The following is a 21,099-nucleotide window of genomic DNA, read 5'->3' as shown; positions in this document are numbered from 1 at the left end:
TTCCTGGCAGACTAAGATCCCACTGTGCCTCCCCTCCTGCTGCTCAATCGGTTGGGTCCAATCCGTGGAAGGGAGGTGTTCCATGAGATCTCAGCTGGCCAGCTGACGGATGCTGGACACAGCTGATCCATGTGCTGATTTGTGCAATCCTCAGGTGTTTCTAGCACCAACAATGAGCTGTCTGGTAGGGATTTCAGTGGTCTCATTGCATGCATCCTCCTGGTCCCCAGTAGACTGATGCTGAAAACAGCTGAGGAACATGACAACAGGCGGTGAATAAGCTGTTTCTAGCACTCATCAGCTGGGGAGACAAATCAGGCTGCATGAGAGCCGCCCCAACAGCTCTCCAGAGTTTCAGACTGGAGTCTTTTCCCAGGTCTAGCTAGAGATACCAGGGATTGGATCTGTAACCTTTTGTATGTGAAGTCTGTGCTGTACCACTGAGCTGTGGTCCTTTCCTTTTGTAGATGTGCTGCCTTTGACTCTAGGAGGTTCCTCTACTCCCTCTTATATCAAGGCATTGCCAGCAGGCATTAGCAAAGGACAGCACCTATGGAAATGGCAGGTCAGGAGTCTTGGGAAGACAATGTCCCTCTGCCTACAAGTGACCAGTCTTGGGTAGATGCTAAGTGGTGCCACCAGCACCACGTCAGACCAATGCTCACCACAAATCGGCTGTTGACCTTCTCCAGGATCTGCTTCTCGTTCAGAGCCATAGCCTCCCCTTTCCGTTTCTTGATGCGCTTCTTCTCCAGCTTCTTGCAGGCATACATCTTCCCTGTAGCTCGCACCTGGCATGCGCAAACCTGGAGGCAAGATACAGGTGGCCATAGTGGGGATACAGCAGATAGTGGAGATCCTGACCTGCTCAAGCAAGGCCCCGGCACTCATTCAAGGCAAAGGGCGGCCAACACACCCAGGTGGAACCCTGTTTGCTCCTGCATCTCCAGAATACACTTTTAGTCCAGATGTTTCTTCACCTGTTACCTGGTCCAGAGACTCAATAAGGACAAGGTTCCTTCCTTCCTTCCATTTCACTTCAGGACGTATGAGCAAACCACAAGTCTTGCATTAGGACTCAGCAAACAACTCCCTTTGAATTTGGATGCAAAGTGCAGCTGTGGTTCTCGTTACTCCTGCAAATTTCACAGTCAGAATCTGCAAGAAACATGCCCCCCCCACCTCAGAGCACTACCAAACCAAATTACATATGTTACAGACTACCTGAATGAAGCTCGTGGAACACTGGTGGTATGTGGACTACAGTTTGGGAACTCCTGATCTACAGCCATTTCAATCTGGCTTCAGGCCTCAGTTTGGTATTGAAACTGTCGTGGATGCTCTGATGGATGACTTGTGCCAGGAAAAGGACTGGGGATGTGGGAGCCTGCTAATTCTCCTCTTGGCGGCTGTTGATATCCTTGAACATGGAATCCTTCTGGATAGGCTCTCCAGGTTGGGATGGGGGGCACTGTGCTTCATTCCTGCCAAGACAGCAGATTCCAGAAGGTGGAGCTAGGAGACCACTGCTGAACCCTGCAGGCACATATACAGTGAGGATCCGCAGGGCTCAGTCTTCTCCCATGCTTTTTAAACATGAAACCATTGAGTGAGATCATCTGGGGACTTGGGATGAGGAGGAGCCATCAATATGCTGATGACACCCAGCTCTCTCTCTCTCTCTCTTTCTCCTTTACATATGATGCAGGTCAAGCAGTGCTGAATTGATGTCTGGGGTCTGTAACGTGTTGGAAGAGCCAATAAAAGGAATCTCAATCCAGTCAAGATGGAGGTGATGTTAGTGCATGGCTCATCTCCTAGAGCAGCCTTTCCCAACCAGTGTGCCTCCAGATGTTGTTGGACCACAACTCCCATCAGCCTCAGCCAGCATTGGCAATGGTCAGGAAAGCTGGGAATTGTGGTCCAACAACCTCTGGAGGCACACTGGTTGGGAAAGGCTGTCCTGGAGGAAGCTCACCTCCTTTACCTTGTTTGGGCCAGGGTTGCACCCCTCGCCAAAGCAGGAGTAACAAACTTTTTTCATCCTGAGGGCTACATTCCCTTCTGGGCAATCTTCCAGGGGCCACATACTGTACCGTTGGTGGGCAGGGCCAGAGGCAAAAGAGGGTGGAGCAACTAATGCAAATTTTACCTGGGTACCGAAGGCCAGAGGTTCCCAAACTGTGGTCTGCGGACCACCAGTGGTCTGCAAGCTTCATTCAGGTGGTCTGCGGCATGTCCACATTCAATATTCATATCGGCTTTTAATTGTATTATTTTTTTCCCTTCCTTTATTTCTTTTATAGAATTTAATGTATTACAATTTGAATTCTGTGGAATACAAACTGCAGCGCAAGAAAATACAATAAAAGGAGCAATAAACATACAATTACAAACCATACAGCACCTAGCACAGGAGATTACAATGGCTACAACAGGCAGAAAAATCACTCAGTGGTCCTCCAAGACCCTCAGCAATTTTCAAGTGCTCCATTGGGGGGGAAAAGCTGGGGAACTATTGCAGTAGGCTATTTTCTACACCTACCCCTCTCTATCCTCCCTCCAGTCAAGCAAGAAGCATTAGCAGTTTAAGGACAAATTCCAAGCAGGTAAAAACATTTAAGGAGGATGTGAAGCAGGGCCAGTTAAGGTGTGGCCTGGGGAAAAGGCAGGGTGTGGGGAGAATCCTGAGGGCCAGTTAGAAAGGCTTAACGGGTCGCATGTGGTTCCCTGAGGTCCTCCGCCTCTGACCTAAAGAATGAACTTCACAGCTTGGGGGTGCTCAGAGACCCTGATCTGTCTCTGGAGGTCTATGTGGCTTCTGTAATGCAGAGTGCCTTTCATCACTAAGGCAGGCACACCAGCTGTGGGACCCTCCTGGTAGAAACAGCCTGGCTACAGTTATTCATGCTCTGGAAACCTCCAGATCAGATGACTGCGATACATTTTATAGACAAATTCATGGAGGACAGGGCTATCAATGGCTACTAGCCATGATGGCTGTGCTCTGCCACCCTAGTCAGAGGCAGCATGCTTCTGAAAACCAGTTGCCGGAAGCCTCAGGAGGGGAGAGTGTTCTTGCACTCGGGTCCTGCTTGCAGGCTTCCCCCAGGCACCTGGTTGGCCACTGTGAGAACAGGATGCTGGACTAGATGGGCCACTGGCCTGATCCAGCAGGCTCTTCTTATGTTCTTATGTTCTTATTGCGCTGTCTGAAGACTGTTCAGAATCTTCAGTGAGTCTACAAGTCAGTGCAAGGTTATTCACTGTGGATCATATTCACTTAAGGAAAGCCTGGGCAAAAAGATAAGTCTTCACAAGATGTCTGACACAACTGGAGGTTGCTGCTTCACTTAGGGAAGGGCACTCTACAGATCAGGGTCAACAGGAGAAACTGCCTGTTTTGTAGGGGGTGGGGTGGATGGAAAGATCTGTCAATTTCAGTTCTCTCCATTACTCATTTTTCCAGTCTTAAATTCAGTTCTCCACATTTCTGCAGCAATATGCAATTTTTTTAAAAAAATCCTCATGAAAATTCTCCAGCATCTTAGTGCAAAGTTTTCCTAATGAAACATATTTTCGTAGGCAATTTTGACTAGTGCACACATTTTTTGCAAGCAATTTCTCATTTTATATAATAGATTTATGAGTGTTATTTTCACTCACATATTCATTTTTCTGTACACTTTCCCCTAACATATGCATTTTTGTAAACAGTGTTTGGTTGGCGAATTGCATTGCTAAATTCGAATAAGTGAGGATTTCGAAGGATGGCTGCCTTTTGGTTCTCATACTAGTTTGGAAAGTGCAAATCTGATATTCGGCTCAAAATGCAAACTGACTCAAATTTCTTGTCCACCCCTCCTCTCTCTGTCTCTCTTTGTGTGTGTGAATATTGCCCTACACCAGATACAGACCTGGTGGCTGCCACAAATCCTTACCTCTCCGAAGCCTCCCTTGCCAAGGATCCGGTATTGCCTGAAGGTATCTTTGGTCACCGATTGTCTAAAGCAACAAGACCACAAAGCACACTTAAAGCCCATTCCTCTGAGTATCAGTTAGGGAAAGGAGATGGATTCCAGTGCTGACAGGCATTGCCTTACCTCTCCAGGTATTTCCACTGGAGGAATCTGTCAAAATACATGCTGTCCTGGTAGTTTGTGAAAGGGGCTCCACTGAGGTACTCGTGCAGACGCCTATGAAAGAGACAGGAATTAAGATCAGGTTGCCTCTTCAGTCTGGGAGACAGAATCTTGACTCCCAGAGCTGACAGTATGGATTGCATCCCTATGTACCCATGCTAGGGGCTTTCCCTGAAGATCAAAGGAGCACCTGTCCATTCCTGCCCAATTTGGAATGAATTGGCAAAGAAATTTAATTCAGCCCCTGCCTGCCTCAGCCTTCTCCTAAGACTCAGGCAGCAATGCTAAACACACTTATTGGGCAACAAGCACAGTTGTACATGTTGTTTGTGTCTGACCATCACAATACACCATGGCTTTGAAGAGTTCAGGATTTTCTGCTTCTCTTTTTGATTAACTGTCGTTTGCCGTGTTGACCGAACCCGCCAAACTGTGGTTAACTGACTATGGTTTAGCTGAAACAAACCATGATTTATGCAGGTGGCTTACTTCCATAAACTGGGATCACATTCTCTTTGTCAATCTCCATCAGGATTAATCTGTCAAGGGTTGCATGCTGGCAGCAGTGAAGTCAGTAGTGGGTGCATCCCGAGCCTGTTTTTCCCCTCCTTCCCAGCCACATGAACTTAGGTGTGCAAGTGACCCTTAGGCTGGAGGTTGCTGACCCTTGACATTAACCATACTTGATAGACTGTGCTGAAAATTTCTTTTTTGACTATTCATTGGGTGGGTGGCAAAGAAATGAAAACCTTCCAAAAGATTAGGGGTGGGAAAAAAATTCCTTGAAACATTTGGGATGGGGCTGCCACTTACCTTATTTAATTAACCTCATGGGTTGCAAAAGGTTGTCCATCCCCCCCTTGCTTTTTTAATGTTCCAAAAAGCGGCCGACAGAGGCACAAGCTTCCTATTGACCTCCCTTTCTGGTGAGACCCAGTATGGTAAGTGTCAACCCTCTTCTGAAAATTTCAGAGAAATTTCTTCCCCATTTTCCCAGGGGGAAGAATATAATATTGGAAGGGGGGAGGATTTCACCCCAGGCTTAGTTAACTGAAAGCAGAAGTGAAAGTTTCTAGTCTCTTTCTTGCAGCCACAGCAGTGGAGGAAAAGGGAGCCTATGGGTGGTTAGGAAGGCTAGGCTTGCTCCTATCACGATAAACCTTTCATATAAACTTTCATATAAACATACATAGGCCTGGTTCATGTGTCATGTTAAGCCAAGAACAAACCTTGGCTACAGATCGTGATTAAGGAGGAGAGAGCTCAACCACAATCCTGGGTTCAGACAACACACTAAATCAAACTTTGGCTTAGCTGCTGCACTGCACTAAACTAAACGGACCAGGGAGGAGCAAAGCGGCTGAGATCTCCTCTCCAGGAGCCAGCACATCCGCACTATGCCATGGTTTGGCTTAGCGCTATATGTGGATGTGGCTATAATAGTGTACGGTCAAGGAACCAAATCCACCCACCACTTTCCACCCAACCACGGTTTGGCTTAGCATTACATGTGAACGAGGCCATATTACTGTAGGACCAAAAAACACCTACAACTTTCCACCCAACCATGATTTGGCTTAGCGCTATATGTGAACATGGCCATAGGATTCTAGCCCAAAAGAAATGAAATCCACCCACCACTTTCCACCCATCCTACAGGTTCACAGGGCCCGGCACTCACTGCACACAGTTGCTGAAGAGGTCTTTGCAGGGGCTTCTTTGCAGATTCTCTGTGCACTGGTTCATAAGGGACTGGCTGACCTCTGGTATATAGCCCGGGGACTAAGTAAACAACAACAGCAGCAGCCATGAGTAACATATTCTTGAAGTATCTTGAGTGCTGGACTGTTGCTATGTAAACTTGTGCATTTGTTAAGCAGAGAATAACAGCGGTCTGAAGTGCGTGTGTGCCAGGGTGTGCATTTACCTAAGTAACAGGCGTTTACCCTGCATTGAGATCACTGAGACTGAAGACTTAGTAAAATAAGAAAAGCTACTTTATTTATAGAAATACATAGTAGATAGAAAGGCATACCTAGTTCTGACTAACTAACTAAGTTGGAGGCGTAATACGCAGGCGTGGGAATTGCCCTCATGGCTTTGAGAGAGAGAGAGAGCAGAGACAAAGGTGTCTCCTCTCTCTTGGACAGTCGGAGAAGAGAAGAGAAGAGAGGGTGGAAGGAGGAGGGGCAGATAAGCTTCCCTTAAGATGTCTCAGTCTAACAACGGAAGGAAGTCAGTCAGAGCATCACAGGTAAAGGTAATCAAGCCTATCCATCTGGAGGACCCTAACTCTATCTCCCTTCTAGAACATAAACAAAAGAACAAAACAGGAGTTGCTCTTGCCCCACTTTCAACATGGACTTCATTCCTGCCTTCGCAACATGCCCAGATCTAGAACATCCCCTGCTACCCGCCCTCAGTGTAAGCCACCCTTTCCTAACCTGATGCTCTCTGGATGTTGTTGAACTACAGCTCAGTGACAAAGTATCAGCTCAAACCAATTCAGACCCAAGAGAGATATCAACTGGGAGAAATCCATTAGATTTCCGGAATTAGTTTTTGTGTTGTGTGAAAGATCAAATAAAATGTGCGAATTAGCTGGTAAGAAATTATTGGACTAACAGAAAAAAGTACAGTGTGAAAGCAGCCACATACACTCATGCCCCACGGAGAGAATACTCTTACCTTACTGTTGAAAAAGCTGCGGATTATCTCATCTCCCATTTCCTTCCGCTTCTCGTCTGGTGAAACCTCGTACTCTACCTGGGAGAGGAGAAAGGATCATAGACTGAACACACATGACTCTCTCTCTCTCTCTCTCTGAGCTGTCATTTTGATGCAGGAAAGCATCCACTATGGATCCGGGATGCCACATTTTTATTATTTATTAATTTATTTATTAAATTTATTTATTAAATTTATATCCCATCCCTCCTAGAAGGAGCCCAGAGCGGCAAACAAAAACACTAAAAGCACTCTAAAACATCTTAAAAACAGAAGACTTTAAAACATATTAAAACAAAACATCTTTAAGAAAAAGCTTTTAAAAATTCTAAACAAGTAATTCCAACACAGACACAGACTGTGATAAGGTCTCCACTCAAAAGGCTTTTGAAAGAGGAAGGTCTTCAGTAGGTACTGAAAAGATAACACAGAAGGTGCATGTCTAATATTTAAGGGGTGGTAATTCCAAAGGGCCAGTGCCACAACACTAAAGGTCCACTTCCTATGTTGTGCGGAACAGACCTCCTGATGAGATGGTATCTTCTAGCTCCATCAGCTTTTGCATATCTGTTGTGTGTTTTTCAGTCCTTAATCCTCCCTCATCCTCTGCTGGCTCTCATTCAGTGTTTTGCAACCAGCACTGGGAGGGTCCGTAGGTCAATGGCAGAGCATGTGCGCAGAAGGCTCCTGTTTCACACAACAGTATCTCCAGGTTTGTGTGTTAAAAAGGATTACAATGCAAGTGATAGGGAAGATCTCTCCCTGAGACCCTGGAGAGATGCTGCCAGTCAGAGTAGACAATACTGGCCCAGAGGGACAAACAGTTTGACCTCGTAGAAGACAGCTGTCTATGTATCAGTGGCTCCTACTCCCACTGCCCTTTTGTTTGTCTGCACAATTACTCAGTGGAGGCTGGTCCTCATTGAGACTGATAGGGCGCAAGGCAGGGAGACCAACAGTAGGTGGAGCCAGAGACAAGCAGAGCCAGCTAAGCCTGGTTTTGTCCCCATCTTCCTCCCTGCTCAGTTCTACAAGGACAACACTGAGACTAAGGAGGAGGACGGTGACAGGCAGGGCCACCCCCTCAACTGGATGCAGGTAGGAAGGCTGGTAAGTGGAGACTGGCTGAAGACAAACCTGAGGCTTGTGGGACACTGTCCCATTTGCCCAAATTACTGCAACTCTTCCTCCGCAATTGCAGGTGCAGTTCTGGACATACGTCAGCCTTCACCAGCCTGGTGTCCTTTGGATGTTTTGGACGACACTTAGCTGTGCCATTACATAGCTTCCGCTGTTTGCTAAAGACATACCTCTGTACCCATCTAACGTCAACACCTGATATATGTGTTTTCAGGACCCGCCCTATTCCTGTGACCGTAATTTGTTTTTAAATATTGACTTTTAAATTGTTGCAACCCGTCCTGAGACCTGCTGAGGAAGCTGGGCGGTGGTGATTCATAAATATAAGAACAATTATCTCCCATCATTCCCAGCCAGCACAATTGTGGTCCAAAACAGCTGGTGGGGAAATGTTATCCCGTGAAGGGCCACTGGCCTATGCCAAAGCACTTGGGGCTGCAGCTGGTGGTCCAGCTTTTGAGTGCAGGATCATGTGAGATCCCCTTTACATATCAGAGCTTGGAAAAGTTACTTTTTTGAACTACAACAGCGGCTGGGACTGATGGGAGTTGTAGTTCAAAAAAGTAACTTTTCCAAGCTCATATACACACAGACACTCTAGGGTCCACCTCCCTCCTTCCTGGCCCTTTTCCACAGGATGTTTGCCTCACTTCTGAGAGGAGCCCACTGCTGCTATAAAAATCTGACCTGTAGGTCCCCTCCTGAATGTTTTGGAACATGGCTTGGTGCTAGGAGACTAGGAGACAAGAGTGAAACAAGAAAATGACCTCTCTCCACCCACCCACACTCCCCAAAGCGGCAGGGATGAGGAGCAGGGGAAGGGTGAATTGGTTTGGCATGTACCTCAGCAGAGGAGTGCAGTAACACCCAACGTGAAGCTGGCTTGCAATGCTTAGGATAGCTGGAATGGAAGAAGTAGCCAATCAGAGGAGATGGGAGGAGCAGGTGAGTGTGGTTTATTCTGTTTTTTAAACAACACCACAACTCTCCCCTTTCTTAACAACAGGAAGCACCGAAATAGGAAGCCGGCGGGGTCCACATAGCTGGAATGGCTCAGGGGTCGTTGCCATACTCAAGGCTCAAGTGACATCGGTGCTTTCCTTACTGAAAAGGCCATTGGGTGGCAGCCATGAGAAATGAATGGGAAGGAATGTGCAGCATCTCCCGAGGGGGTGTTAGGAAGCTTTCTGATCTGGCCCCGGCTGCAGGGGTGTCTGCTGGGAGCTCCCCATGTAGCCACAATGTAAGGCCACCCACAGCTAGAAAAACAGAAGGGGAATGCACAGCGGGAGTTTAGGAATGGAAGAAGCCAAAAACCGGACAGGGACAGATCCCACATTTGTGGAGCCACAAAGTTGCCAAGGGGACAATGATTTGCAGGGATAGCCGCAGGTAGCAAGCCCAGTGCTCAGCAAGTGTGGAAAAGGCAAATGCTGTGCCAGGGATCATTAAAAGAGGGACTGAAAATTTAAAAAATGGCAATGTAGTAATGCCATTATACAAATCTATGGTGCAATTGCATTGGAACAACGTGCACAGTTCTGGTTGTTTCACCTCAGAAAGGATATTATACAGCTGGGAAACGTTCAGAAAAGGGCAACCAAAATGATCAAAGGACTGGGGCAACTCTGGGGTTTTCATTTTAGGAAAAATGCAAGTGTTGGGGGGGCATGATAGAGGTGCATAAGATTATGCATGGTGTGGAGAAAGTCAATACCGAGATGCTTTTCTCCCTCTCTCATAATACTAGAACCTGGGGCCATCCAATTAGGCTGAATGTTGGGAGATTTGGGACAACAAAAGAAAGTACTTCTTCCAACAGTGCATAGTTAAACTATGGAAATCGCTCCCACAAGGTTCATTCCAGCATGTTCCCGCAGGGGATGCTCCGGCGAAGCAGACCCCAGCAGGATTGAACCTTGTGGGTTCAATCCTGCTGGATGCTGCTTCACCAGCCCACTTCCTGTGTCTGTCCCTGATGTCATCATGATGTCATATGACTGACAAGTAGATGGCCCTGCCCACCTGTGAAAGTTGGCTCACAGGGTGGCGTGGGGAGTTAAAGATCTGGCTTGCCAGACCAAAAAAGGTTCCCCACACCTGCTCTATGTATATGTATTGCTGTTATGTGATTAATGTGTTCTTAATAATGGAGTTTACCCCCCAGGTGTACCTGTTTGGCTGCTTCGCTTCTTGAAGACTGGATGAAACGGTATGCACTCTATAGCTGGTAAGGGGCACACACATAAAAATAATCCCAAAAGATATTTCATGGAATTGGCCAGCCAGAGGATTGAACAGAAACAATTACCCAACTTCTTTGCTTCATAAAAAAGAAGTGGGCCCATTTTCCTTTGACATGTTTTGTAAGGTATAGGCCGTCATGATCCCCGCAGTTCTCAACTGGAGTGGCAGTGTTTCAGAGAGGAGAAGGGGATGAGCGAGCAGAGATGGCCCGATGGAGGTGCCAGCTTTTGCCCCTGCTCCCAGAGCAGGATGCGTCACTGGGTACCAAGGGAGCCACTGACTCAATGGGAGGGGCAGCAGAGCAGGAGGAGGAGCCCAGGGCAGATCAGTGGTCTGCCACTAAGAATTCGGTGTCATGAGCAGTTATGGCGTCCTCCTCACCAAAGCACCTGCTTTTGAGCACAGAAAGCTAGGCAGGAATGGAGTGGCAGCTTGTCAGGACATCTCTGTTGCTACTGTCAGCCTTGAACTCTGGACCCTGCTCACAGACTCGATTGCGACCCTAAAAATCTGAATCTTCCACTAAGCCTGTATCAAGCTTCCCTGAATAAATCTCTCTGTTACTTGAAAGACAAGGTCTGTTTTTGTGTTTTGGGAAGGGAGCTAGCACAAAGGCATGCTCCTCACCACAATGGCCACAGGCTAGTTTCAGATTGAGGAACTTCCTCAAACACAGAGATGCATCTAGCAACTTCATTGTTCTTGACGTTGCATTTGACAGCTAAGACATTTTGTTTTGTGGGACCCACCTCCTTTGCTAAATTTATACTGTTCCGTCCTATTTGGCATGGTTTTACGTGGTTTATAACTGCAATGGTTTCATCTGTTTTTATAACTGCATATTCTATTGTTGCAACCTGCTCTGGGACATTATGATGAAGGCCCAGTAAGAAATCAATCAAACAAACGAACAAACTGGGCATCCTGAAGGTCCAAATCCTAGAGCCTGCTAGAGGTCATACTCTTCCACCACCAATGGGACCTCCACACCATACATTTAAAGAACAGGGTGCATCCCCCAAAGGACCTTGGGAACTGTGGTTTACCCTTCAACAAAGCTACAATAACAGTTCCCAGGATTCTTTGGGAGAAGCCATGTGCTTCAAATGCATGGTATGGATGTGACCCTGGTCTCTGGACTGCTTTTTTTAACACCCTAAACTCTGTACAGCATTATCTCATAATGAACCCCAAGACAATTATTAGTTACATCCAAACTAGATTCAACAGTATGGGATGGGGGAAAAAAGGGCAAGGGAATTTTTAGCTGCAGCAGCTGCTGCTGCTGCTGCATAATGACATCTTCACTGGAACAGGCAAAGAAACCATCTTAGGTTTCTTGACACTTCAGTAATCCTGGATATGTTTTAACGTTGGTGGTCAGTTGATCTGAAGAAAAACTCAGTGCGATAATATGATGATTTAAAGCCAGACTTTCTCTAAAGTGGTAACATTGTGTCTGGCCAATACCACTTTAGCTTGCAGCTTGGGGGATGCATATCCCCCATGCAAAATAAATGAAATCCCTCTGTGTAGAAATCCAGCATGCCAGGAACAAGGCTAGACTACAATGCTTCTCCCTGACATGCTAGTTTTATTTGCTTGCTTGTTTGGAGAGTCAATCATTTGAGCCCCCAACCCGCAGACTGAAATGGAACAACCCAGACACAACTCTTTATAACCTCAGTGAAAAAGCAGGCCTTAGATGAGGGGTGGTAAATCCACTTCAGGTGCCTGCTAGACCCCAGTAAAACTGGAGGCCTTTTCAGGGCTGTGACAGGGTGATCTGAATCTCTATTGCAAGGTTAACGCTTTCCTTGTAGCTCAGATCATCCCACTGCACAGCTGGGCTTAGTGCAGAGGTTTAAACCTCTCCTCTCTGCACTCCAATGGGATAATTTGAATCTCCATCTCAGCACTGGGCTGAGAGGTCTAAATCTCCTCTCTCACCCAGCGCTGTGATGGGGCTGGTATGATACAGGCCTGGACATGTGTATGTGAATGTGCCGAGTGCCTGTGTGGGAGAGAGTGTGCTTTGTGTGTAGGGGGGGGGTGAGAGAGAGAGATGGGGAGGGAGGTGGATTCAGTCCACTGGCTGAAAAAAATTAACCACCCCTGGGTTTGATCCTTTGTGCACAAGAGAAACCATTGCAGCCCTTGGGAGAAAACCAGAGAGCCAGCTTTCCTGGTCTCCTGGCTGTGCTGAGATAGCCATGTGTCCTTTCACAGAGGGCAGTCCACTACCTGAAGGTGTTCTCTACCTAAAGGGCTGTCCAGTCCAAATCCAGTTTAAAGGTAAAGAACCATCAGAAAGGACAGCAGGAAGAACCTTGAAGTTGCCCATCAGCACTTAGCACATGGACAACAGACTGAGCCGACACACAGATCACCTGATCGCAGTCATCCCCACTACAGTGAGAGGTTTCGTATTTCTGTTGAAATTATAGCAACTGTTTCTAGCTTTGCATTTCCTATGAATTAAAAAAGGTAAAGGTGTCCCCGCACTTACAGTGCGAGTCGTTTCCGACTCTTAGGGTGACGTCTTGCGACGTTTACTAGGCAGACCGTATATATGGGGTGGGATTGCCAGTTCCTTCCCTGGCCTTTCTTTACCCTCCAGCGTAGGCCGGGTCCTCATTTTACCGACCACGGATGGATGGAAGGCTGAGTGGACCTCGACCCCTTTTACAGGAGATTCGACTTCCTCCTTCCATTGGAATCGAACTCCGGCCGTGAGTTAAGCTTTGGCTGCGTTACCGCCGCTGTGTCCTCTTTCTTCATGTCCTCTTTTTTGGGCAGTGCTTTGTGGCCACCCAAGCTTCTGAGACCTCAGAAGGCTTATTCACACATGACACGGAACTCATTACACACCTGCCTTTTTACTACCTGTTTCCTGGCACCTGTTATCAAATTAAAGGTGCTGTCGAGGAACAGCCTCAAGAGCTAAGCATCTTCTTCCCCTGGCACCAGTACACACCACCTGCACTGGGCTGATAAAGCACATGGCATTAATGACCAAAATACGATGAAAGGTTAATTAATTCACTTAGGCTGTTCCCTTGCAGAGCATCTCTGTGAGGAAACCAGATTATTTCAGGAGATGGGTGTCCTTCTTTCAAGGCTGTCTCTACACGTGCACAAATGTTTCTGTGGAAGTGTGTACAACGGTTGATTTGTACAGCTCCACTATTGTGTATACAGATAACACAGACTTGTTGACTGTTACATGTGAGTCACTGTATGAGTGGACAGCTCAACTACATGTGTACACAGATTGCCCACTCATTGCATGTAACATGTGAACCCAAAGGTCCCCAAACCTTCAGGAAGGCATGGTGGACGTTCTTCCCAGCCCTTCAAAGCCACTACCAAAACACTGGACAAAACCTCAAAGGTCCCTGGCTCAGCTAGGCTTTGAACAAAGTTCAAACACACTGCAAAGCTTTCGTCACAAAGCCTTTTGCTAGCCGCGGTAGTTGCAGCCTTGCAGAGGTTCGCTTTCCCAGCCTGTTTCTCATTTAGCAGCAATCTAAGCAGATCGGCATTCCTACCACTCACATCCAGCAAGCTTATGTAAATAAGAAAAAGGCCTAACTTTTGTGCACCCTGGTTTTCAAATTTGCTGTCAGGGCTGGTGACTCCTCTCTACACACATAGGGACACGAACTTAAGCAGGGTTAACAAGCTCCCTTCAATTCAAAGACAGGGGAGGGGGAGAGCCATGTTCAATTGCATAAACAGTTTGGTAATGGGAAACACAGATCATTTTATGAGGCTTATGTTCCCTCTTAAACAGCATGTAAAAGTGCCTCTTGGCGTCGTATAAGTGCAGAGTGGGAGCAAATGGATTTCAGATCAGAACTTTGCGTTAGCTTGCAAGAGAAAGGAAGAAAGGGAAAGGAAAATGAGTTGACATGACCCGGAGCGATAGTTTGTTCTGCTGGATGTAAAATGCTTCCAGAACCAGCAAACATTTGAAAGGAAAGAAAAGGGGAGGGGGGTGAAGCTCATGAAAACACTAGGATATTATTTCAGATGAAGGGCTGACTTTTAAATTACACGTCATCTGGATGGAATTTTTTGCACCGTTGACTTTAGAATGGGCGAGAAACACTCTCTCCTCTCCCAGCGGAAAAGGTCGCTCTTCAGGAATTCATTTTTTTCGCCTTCCCCTTGCGAGCAAAGCAGGAAAGTGGCAGCAGAGGCCGGGGAGGTTTACGAGAATTTGGAGATAATAACAGTCAAAATTAGCCCCTCCCCCAAAAAAGAGAGTCTTGAAGGAGTTGTTGGTTTTCTACAGGCTCTTTTTCAAAAACAGCTTGTGGATTCTAGCAACTGACAAACGATACCTCCATATGCACATACACAGTCAATCCCAGGCAGGGGTCCAGAAATCCTGTGAGTAAAGTATAGCGGCCATAGTTTGGGAAAAGATTTAGTATTTGATTGTTACTGATATAGTTATTTGGATTTCTGTTGTGAGCTGCTTTGAACATATTTATATGGAAAAGTGGCATACAAATTTAAATAAATAATAACTGTAATGATGATGATGATAATGGAATTAGGGCCAGCTCTAACATTAGACAGAGTGAGGATCAAGTTATTATTATTACTACTAATAAGAAATTTAGCATTGACCTGAATGATAATGTCGGGCATGCTCAGTAAGAACCAACTGTCAGTGTTCTAAAAGCCAGACTCACAGCTTGCCTAATCAGGGGGCCACACCCACACCAGACTTTGATTTCACTTGAGACAGTCAAGAATCCTGGGAAGTGTAGTTTGTGAAGGGTGCTGAGAGGAGACTCCTACTCCCCTGACAGAACTCCAGTGGCCAGAGTGGTTTAACAGTCAGCCGCTCTGATTGAAGCTCTGTGAGGGGAACAGGGATCTCCTACCAACTCTCAGCACCTTTCACCAACTACACTTCCCAGGATTCTTTGGGAGAAGCCATGACTGCCTAAAGTGAAATAACAGTCTGGTGTGGATGTGGCCAGGGACAACTTTGGTTTAAATTTGAGTGGGAGGCTATATGTGCCGAAGCAATGATACTGTTCACAATGTTTTCCTTTTGGAAAGAAAAGGAGCTTCCCCTCTGCCCAGTGCCCAACCAACCAAATGCCCAACACATTTGTATGGTGAGTGGTGGCAACACCTGCAGTCAGCCCAAATAACAGAAACAAGACATTGCTGTGCTGATCTCTTTTAGCAGGGAGGAAACAACTATATTAAAACAGTTGATATCATTCAGATAGTCGCTTTAAATAAGTTTGATTTACTTTGCAATTCTAGTGAAGTTTCCTATAGTATCATTTTCTTTTGCTTCTGTTTCTGTGAATATGTGAAGTACAGGAACACTTTGCAACACTGAAAGAAAGCTCCAAAAACAATTGTGGAATAATGGCACTGACTGTTCCGCAGAATAGTTTCCAATGGACATGAGGAGTGTCTCAATTTGCACAAGATAAAGCAGTGGGAGGTGAAATATATTCTAGAAAAATTCTAGGTGTGTTCTATGTTCTTAATTGACCATGCCCACCTTTCCTTAAGTGGAGTAGTTTAAGCATAGCAGGCTGAAAACATGTGTCTGGAAAGGCCAAGTTTGTTTTTTCCAACACCTAGAGTCATTGCTTAAGCAGTAACATATTGTAATCCGTCTGATTTTACATCAAACTGCAGTTTCAGATTCAACTGTTAATGCGCCCAAAATAGAAATACATAACCTCCAGTTTAAAACAAAAAGGCTATCTTCACCATCATATTACACCAACTAATAAAAAGGCTTTAACATTAATAAAAATAAATTTGACACAGATTTGTAGGATGAATAATGAGATAAATATAATTTTATAGGTTAGATTCTCTGTAGAAACAGTATTAACACTGAAAAGAAGCAAAGTAAGAACACCAACAAACATACAAAAATGTAATTCTCCATCTTTAGAGATGGCAGGTGTTGCCACCACTCACCATATGCTCAGAGGCACATGTTACCAAATTCTTCCAAGTGCCACAGGAAGTGGATTGGACTGTGAAAGACCAACCCAAATTGTCTTTGCATTTTGACAAATCTGTAGGGCAGTTCAATATCTCAGAGAGAAGGTCAGGTCTCCTGCTCCCCTGGTGCACTCATTATAGCTGCCCAATTTCCCTGCTTTCTAAAGTTTGATATAAATATCTGTTGGCTAAAGGTACATTCTTAACCCTCAATGTTTTTTGCCCATTAGTGAATCTTCTTATATTTAAACAGAGGCTGCCCAGAGGGCATCATACAGCCTCCAGGTGGCCAGCCCTGAAGAGCAATCGTTCCCCTGAGCCAGACCTGGTCTAGGCATTGCACTCGCCTTACCACAGCATCTAGGAAGTGGATACACTGTAAGAGCTCTAGCCGGGTCTCACAGAACTGTCGGAAAAGCTGTCGACCAATGGGTTGCTTGTCACACAAACTGCTGTAGTCTCGTTCTGGAAAGAAAGAGATGGGAGAGTAGTTGTTTTCAGAGGCAGGTAAAAGCGACATGTCTGCTTTCTGAAGAGCTTAAAACTGGGCTGCCTTCAAGTCAATTCCGACTTCTGGCGACCCTATGCATAAGGTTTTCATGGTAAGCAGTATTCAGCGGGGGGTTGCCATTGCCTTCCTCTGAGGCTGAGAGGCAGTGACTGGCCCAAGGTCACCCAGTGAGCTTCATGGCTGTGTGGGGATTTGAACCCTGGTCTCCCAGGTCGTAGTCCAATACCTTAACCACTATAGAGTACAAAGAAAGAAGCGTACCCCAAGAGCCGGTGTGGGGTAGTGGTTAGAGTGTCAGACTATGACCTGGGAGACCAGGGTTCACGAGGTGGGAGACCAGGGTTCAAATACCCACTCAGCCATGAGTGGTGATATTAGGTCAACACATCCATACCATCCATTTAAAGCACATTTAAAGCATATGGCTTCCTCCAAAGAATCCTGGGGACTCTAGTTTATCCCTCACAGAGCTACAATTCCCAGCATGCTTAACAAACCGCAATTTGCAGTTTTTATACAGGTGGCAGAAGTTAGGCATCTTGGTGCAGAATTTTGGGTTTTACTAGATCGTTGATAGTTTAAAATCCAACCGCACAATCGTCCTGGCTTGAGAGCAAATTGGCATGTTATTAGCGATGCCACACGATTAACGGTTTTAACTCTGAGTCTGGAAAAATCCTTTATATTTGTGACTGTTCATGCACTTTTACATTATATTCCTGTGATATGGGAACTAAAACATGGCAACAAAAGTGGATCCCGTGAGCCGCCATGGCTGTAAAGAGACTTATACTCCAAGGCTAGAAGGATAAACATCCACCATCCACTTCTCAATGACCTGAGTCTTCATTTGAATATATATCTTAGAACTGTCAATTTGATTTGTATATCTGTTTGGACATATGGACTTCTTATACGTTTACTGATGGATTATTCTGATGTTTAATGTGAGCTGGAGTTTCTTTTTTCTTTCTATTTGCAATATAAATATATTTTTAGAAAAATCTGAGTGAAGGTTCCTTTGGGAAGGAAGGGCAGGTTATAAATTTTAACACCTATCTAAGGTTTTAGCTCTGTTCCTTTTGATTTTCAGGTTTTAGTTTTAATTTTTCTTACTTCATGTTGTGTGTGATTTTATTATTTTATGTCAACTGCTTTGGAGGGGGCTTTGTTAGCGCTGAAAAACAGCATCAAAATGATTTTATAACTAAAACCAATAAATAAAACAAACAACTGGATTTTCAGTTGATTCATCAGTTAATTGATAAATTTCTTTGTTTTTAGAGAACTAGTGTGGTGTAGTGGTTAGAATGTAGGACTAAACTGGGAAGACCCACATGCAATTCCTCACTCAGCTATGAAGCTCACTGGATGATCTTGGGCTGGTAGCTTTTCTCAGCCTAACCTATTTTACAGGGTTGTTGTGTGTGAGGATAAACACAGGGCAGAGAAAGAACCATGGATCTCACCTTGAACTCCTTAGAGGAAAGGTGGAATAGAGATGTAATAAACCAACCAACCGTGTTTTAGAACAACCTTCCCCAACTTGGTGCCCTCCAGATATTTTTGTCTTCAACCCTGATCATCCGTAACCATTGATCACGCTGGCTGGGGCTGATGGGAGTTGCAGTTCGGGGGGGAAAAAGCCACAGCTCTGTAGATGAGGCACTCATGTGTAATAGTGGGCTGAAAGATCAAGGGAAATGTGGGTGCTTGGAGGTTAAGTTGTAAGTGAACACATTTGGCAATGGAAAAAAAATGTTTGGCCTCTTGTCAGGCTGATTTCCACAGGCACGAGATTGCACTGGATACAAGAAAAGATCATTTTTTAGCGTTTATTGGACTTCACAAGTGCCTTTTTAAGAAAAAAACATTACCTAGCACTGACAGATGCAGGCGCTGTAATGCTCCACAAGCAATGCTCTGTCGCATGATTTGGTCCTGTCCTAAAGTTGCAGTCCTTTGGTCAGAGGTTGTCAGCTGCATAAATAGGATTTTGGACACCTCCCTCTGTGAGATGTACAGATGTTAATGCTCTATTGAATTATTTACTGGACCTTTGGAACCTGACAGAGGGGCAATTTTGCTGGCTTGTAAAGGCATTCATGGTGGCTAAACATCTAATGCTTCAATACAGGAAGAAGTCTACCCCTCCCAATCATACAGTGGACAGAGGATGTGACTCATCTGACAGCATATGAGAAGGTGACCTTATTTTAATTTTTATTTATTTATTCATTTATTTATATACCACCTTTCCTCTAAGTAACTCAGAGTGGTGTACATGGATTTCCCCCTCTCCATTTCATCCTCACAACAACCCTGTGAGGTAGCTTGGACTGAGAGACAGAGACTGGCCCAAGGACACCAGTGAGCTTCATGGCTGAGTGGGGATTCCAACCATGGCCTTCCAGGTCATAGTTTGACATCTACCCACTACACTACAGTGGCTCTCCATAATCACAAGAAAGATGGGAAGTGCTCTGATATGCGGACTCCTTACACAGATCTATCTGCTTGGATGTCTGAGCACTTGGTTGGGACCACCAGCCATCTTCTCCCCCCAACCTCCGCTTTCCCTCCTCCCCCTTTTGTGTTTGCACAAGACATATTGTTTTGATCTTTTTTCAATTTATTATGTATTGCTTGACTCTGTGCATTTTGTTTCTTTTCAGAAAATTCACTAAAAACTATTAATAAAAAAATTTACATGACAGAGACATATAATATCTGAACATTTTGGACCATGAGGAAATCTGTAAGCATCTCAACTTTTTTTTTTTTTTTTAAAGTTTTTTTGTTCCTAGAATCTGCTCCAAAGCTGCCTCGTGACTGTTAATGGGAGTTCTAAGGAACGAGCAGTCCCAGGGGCATGCGGGAGCCAAACAAAATTTTAACTGTGAGGAAAAGTGATGGCCCCTCCACTTCCACCCCTGCCATAAATATGTCTGTAGGTTGTGTGCAAAGTCAGCATGGCAGACGGTTCTCAGGGCTGCCTCCTCTTGGGTGTCATGGAGGGCAGCGCCATGCTGTGCTGAGCTATGTACTTCACATTCCAAACCTGTGACCTCTGGCTGCCACAGCCATGGCATGCTGCGTTTCCTCGCTGAGCTGTCCAATCCTCCTCTCCTCAGCCCCATCCGTACTTCTCCTTTACCAAGCAGGATGCTGTTCCCCCACGGCCCCTATGCAAATGCCCTTCCAAGCCACAGGAAGATGAGCTCTCTCACATCCAAGCCGTGTGCCCCTCCCTGGAGAACAAACTGCAGCAGTGGGCAGGAGAGGTGCACAGAAGTCCCCAATACTTCTCAAGAGCTTGGGAGAAGAGCAGGCTTCTTCCAAACACAGAGGGATCAGAACTCCAGTCCGTTTTTTCTCTACCTGCTGTCCTACCGTGGCAGATTATGGCCACATTTGCACTATACCCTTAAGAACATAAGAAGAGCCTTCTGGATCAGGCCAATGGCCCATCTAGTTCAGCATCCTGTTCTCACAGAGGCCAACCAGATGCCTATGGGAAGCCCGCAAGCAAAATCTAAGCACAACAGCACTCTTCCCTCCTGTGGCTTCTAGCAACTGGTATTCAGAGGTATACTGTCATAAGCCTAAGGAAGGACTTGTGGCCAGAGTGGTCTGAGGAGGAGGAGGACTGGGATCCAAAAGAGGGTCCCAGTGATCTGGGACATATGGATGATAGGGAGAAGCTAAGTGGGGAAGGGCTAAGTAATCTGCATGGTGACAGCTCAGGTGCGGAGGTATTCAGAGCAGTATTATATCACTTTAATAGTCACACCTTCCCCCCAGGAATCCTGGGGACTGTAGTTTGTTAAGAGTGCTGAGAGTTGTTAGGCCCTCTATTCCCCTCACAGAACTACAATTGCCAGAGTTCCCCGGGAAGAAGGATTAATATTAAACCGCTCTGGGATGGCTAGCAGAACCAAAGCCAATGACAGACAGAGGGAAATAATCGAATTTTGTCCCCATCCTCTTCCCGTATGAGTTTTACAAAAGCAACACTGATACTAAGGAGGACGAAGCCCCTGGGCTGGTGGCAAGCAAGGAGGCATGTAGGTGGGGCCTGGCTGAAGCAAATTGATGTTAATGGGGCAGTGCACCATTCACCCTCATGGTCCAGCCTCCACTGCACTTGCACTAATCAGGTGAGCAGCTAAAGCACAACCTGCAGACCCAGCAACCAGAGCTGGCGGAAGATATTTCGCTATCTGAGGCAAAGGACAAGATGGTGCCACTCCCATTCCACATGCAGAAGTGGACCAGACTGACTGCTGAATCTTACTTCAACAAGGAGGATGGAACCATGTCCTCCACCAC

General features: G+C 45.8%; 1 protein-coding gene across 3 annotated transcripts in view; it reads right to left on the bottom strand.

The window, feature by feature from the left end:
• Nucleotides 1–21,099, bottom strand: part of LOC133368508 (G protein-coupled receptor kinase 5-like) — a 110,595-nt gene that overhangs the window by 15,075 nt on the left and 74,421 nt on the right. For 2 of the 3 annotated variants that reach the window (XM_061592797.1, XM_061592796.1), the window contains exons 4-9: nt 16,609–16,721; nt 6,831–6,908; nt 5,824–5,924; nt 4,104–4,196; nt 3,942–4,005; nt 666–806 (exon numbers count right to left, since the gene is read on the bottom strand). In XM_061592797.1, the coding sequence (XP_061448781.1) occupies nt 666–806; nt 3,942–4,005; nt 4,104–4,196; nt 5,824–5,924; nt 6,831–6,908; nt 16,609–16,721 (590 nt within the window). Of the gene's footprint in view, nt 1–665; nt 807–980; nt 1,050–3,941; nt 4,006–4,103; nt 4,197–5,823; nt 5,925–6,830; nt 6,909–16,608; nt 16,722–21,099 lie in introns of those variants that run through there. The other variant, XM_061592798.1, reaches the window with a different exon arrangement.

The sequence above is a fragment of the Rhineura floridana genome, chromosome 12, assembly GCF_030035675.1.
Source record: "Rhineura floridana isolate rRhiFlo1 chromosome 12, rRhiFlo1.hap2, whole genome shotgun sequence".
NCBI classification, from domain to species: domain Eukaryota; kingdom Metazoa; phylum Chordata; class Lepidosauria; order Squamata; family Rhineuridae; genus Rhineura; species Rhineura floridana.
Note: the sequence above shows the minus strand (reverse complement) of the source record. Positions and strands in the feature narration are given on the sequence as shown.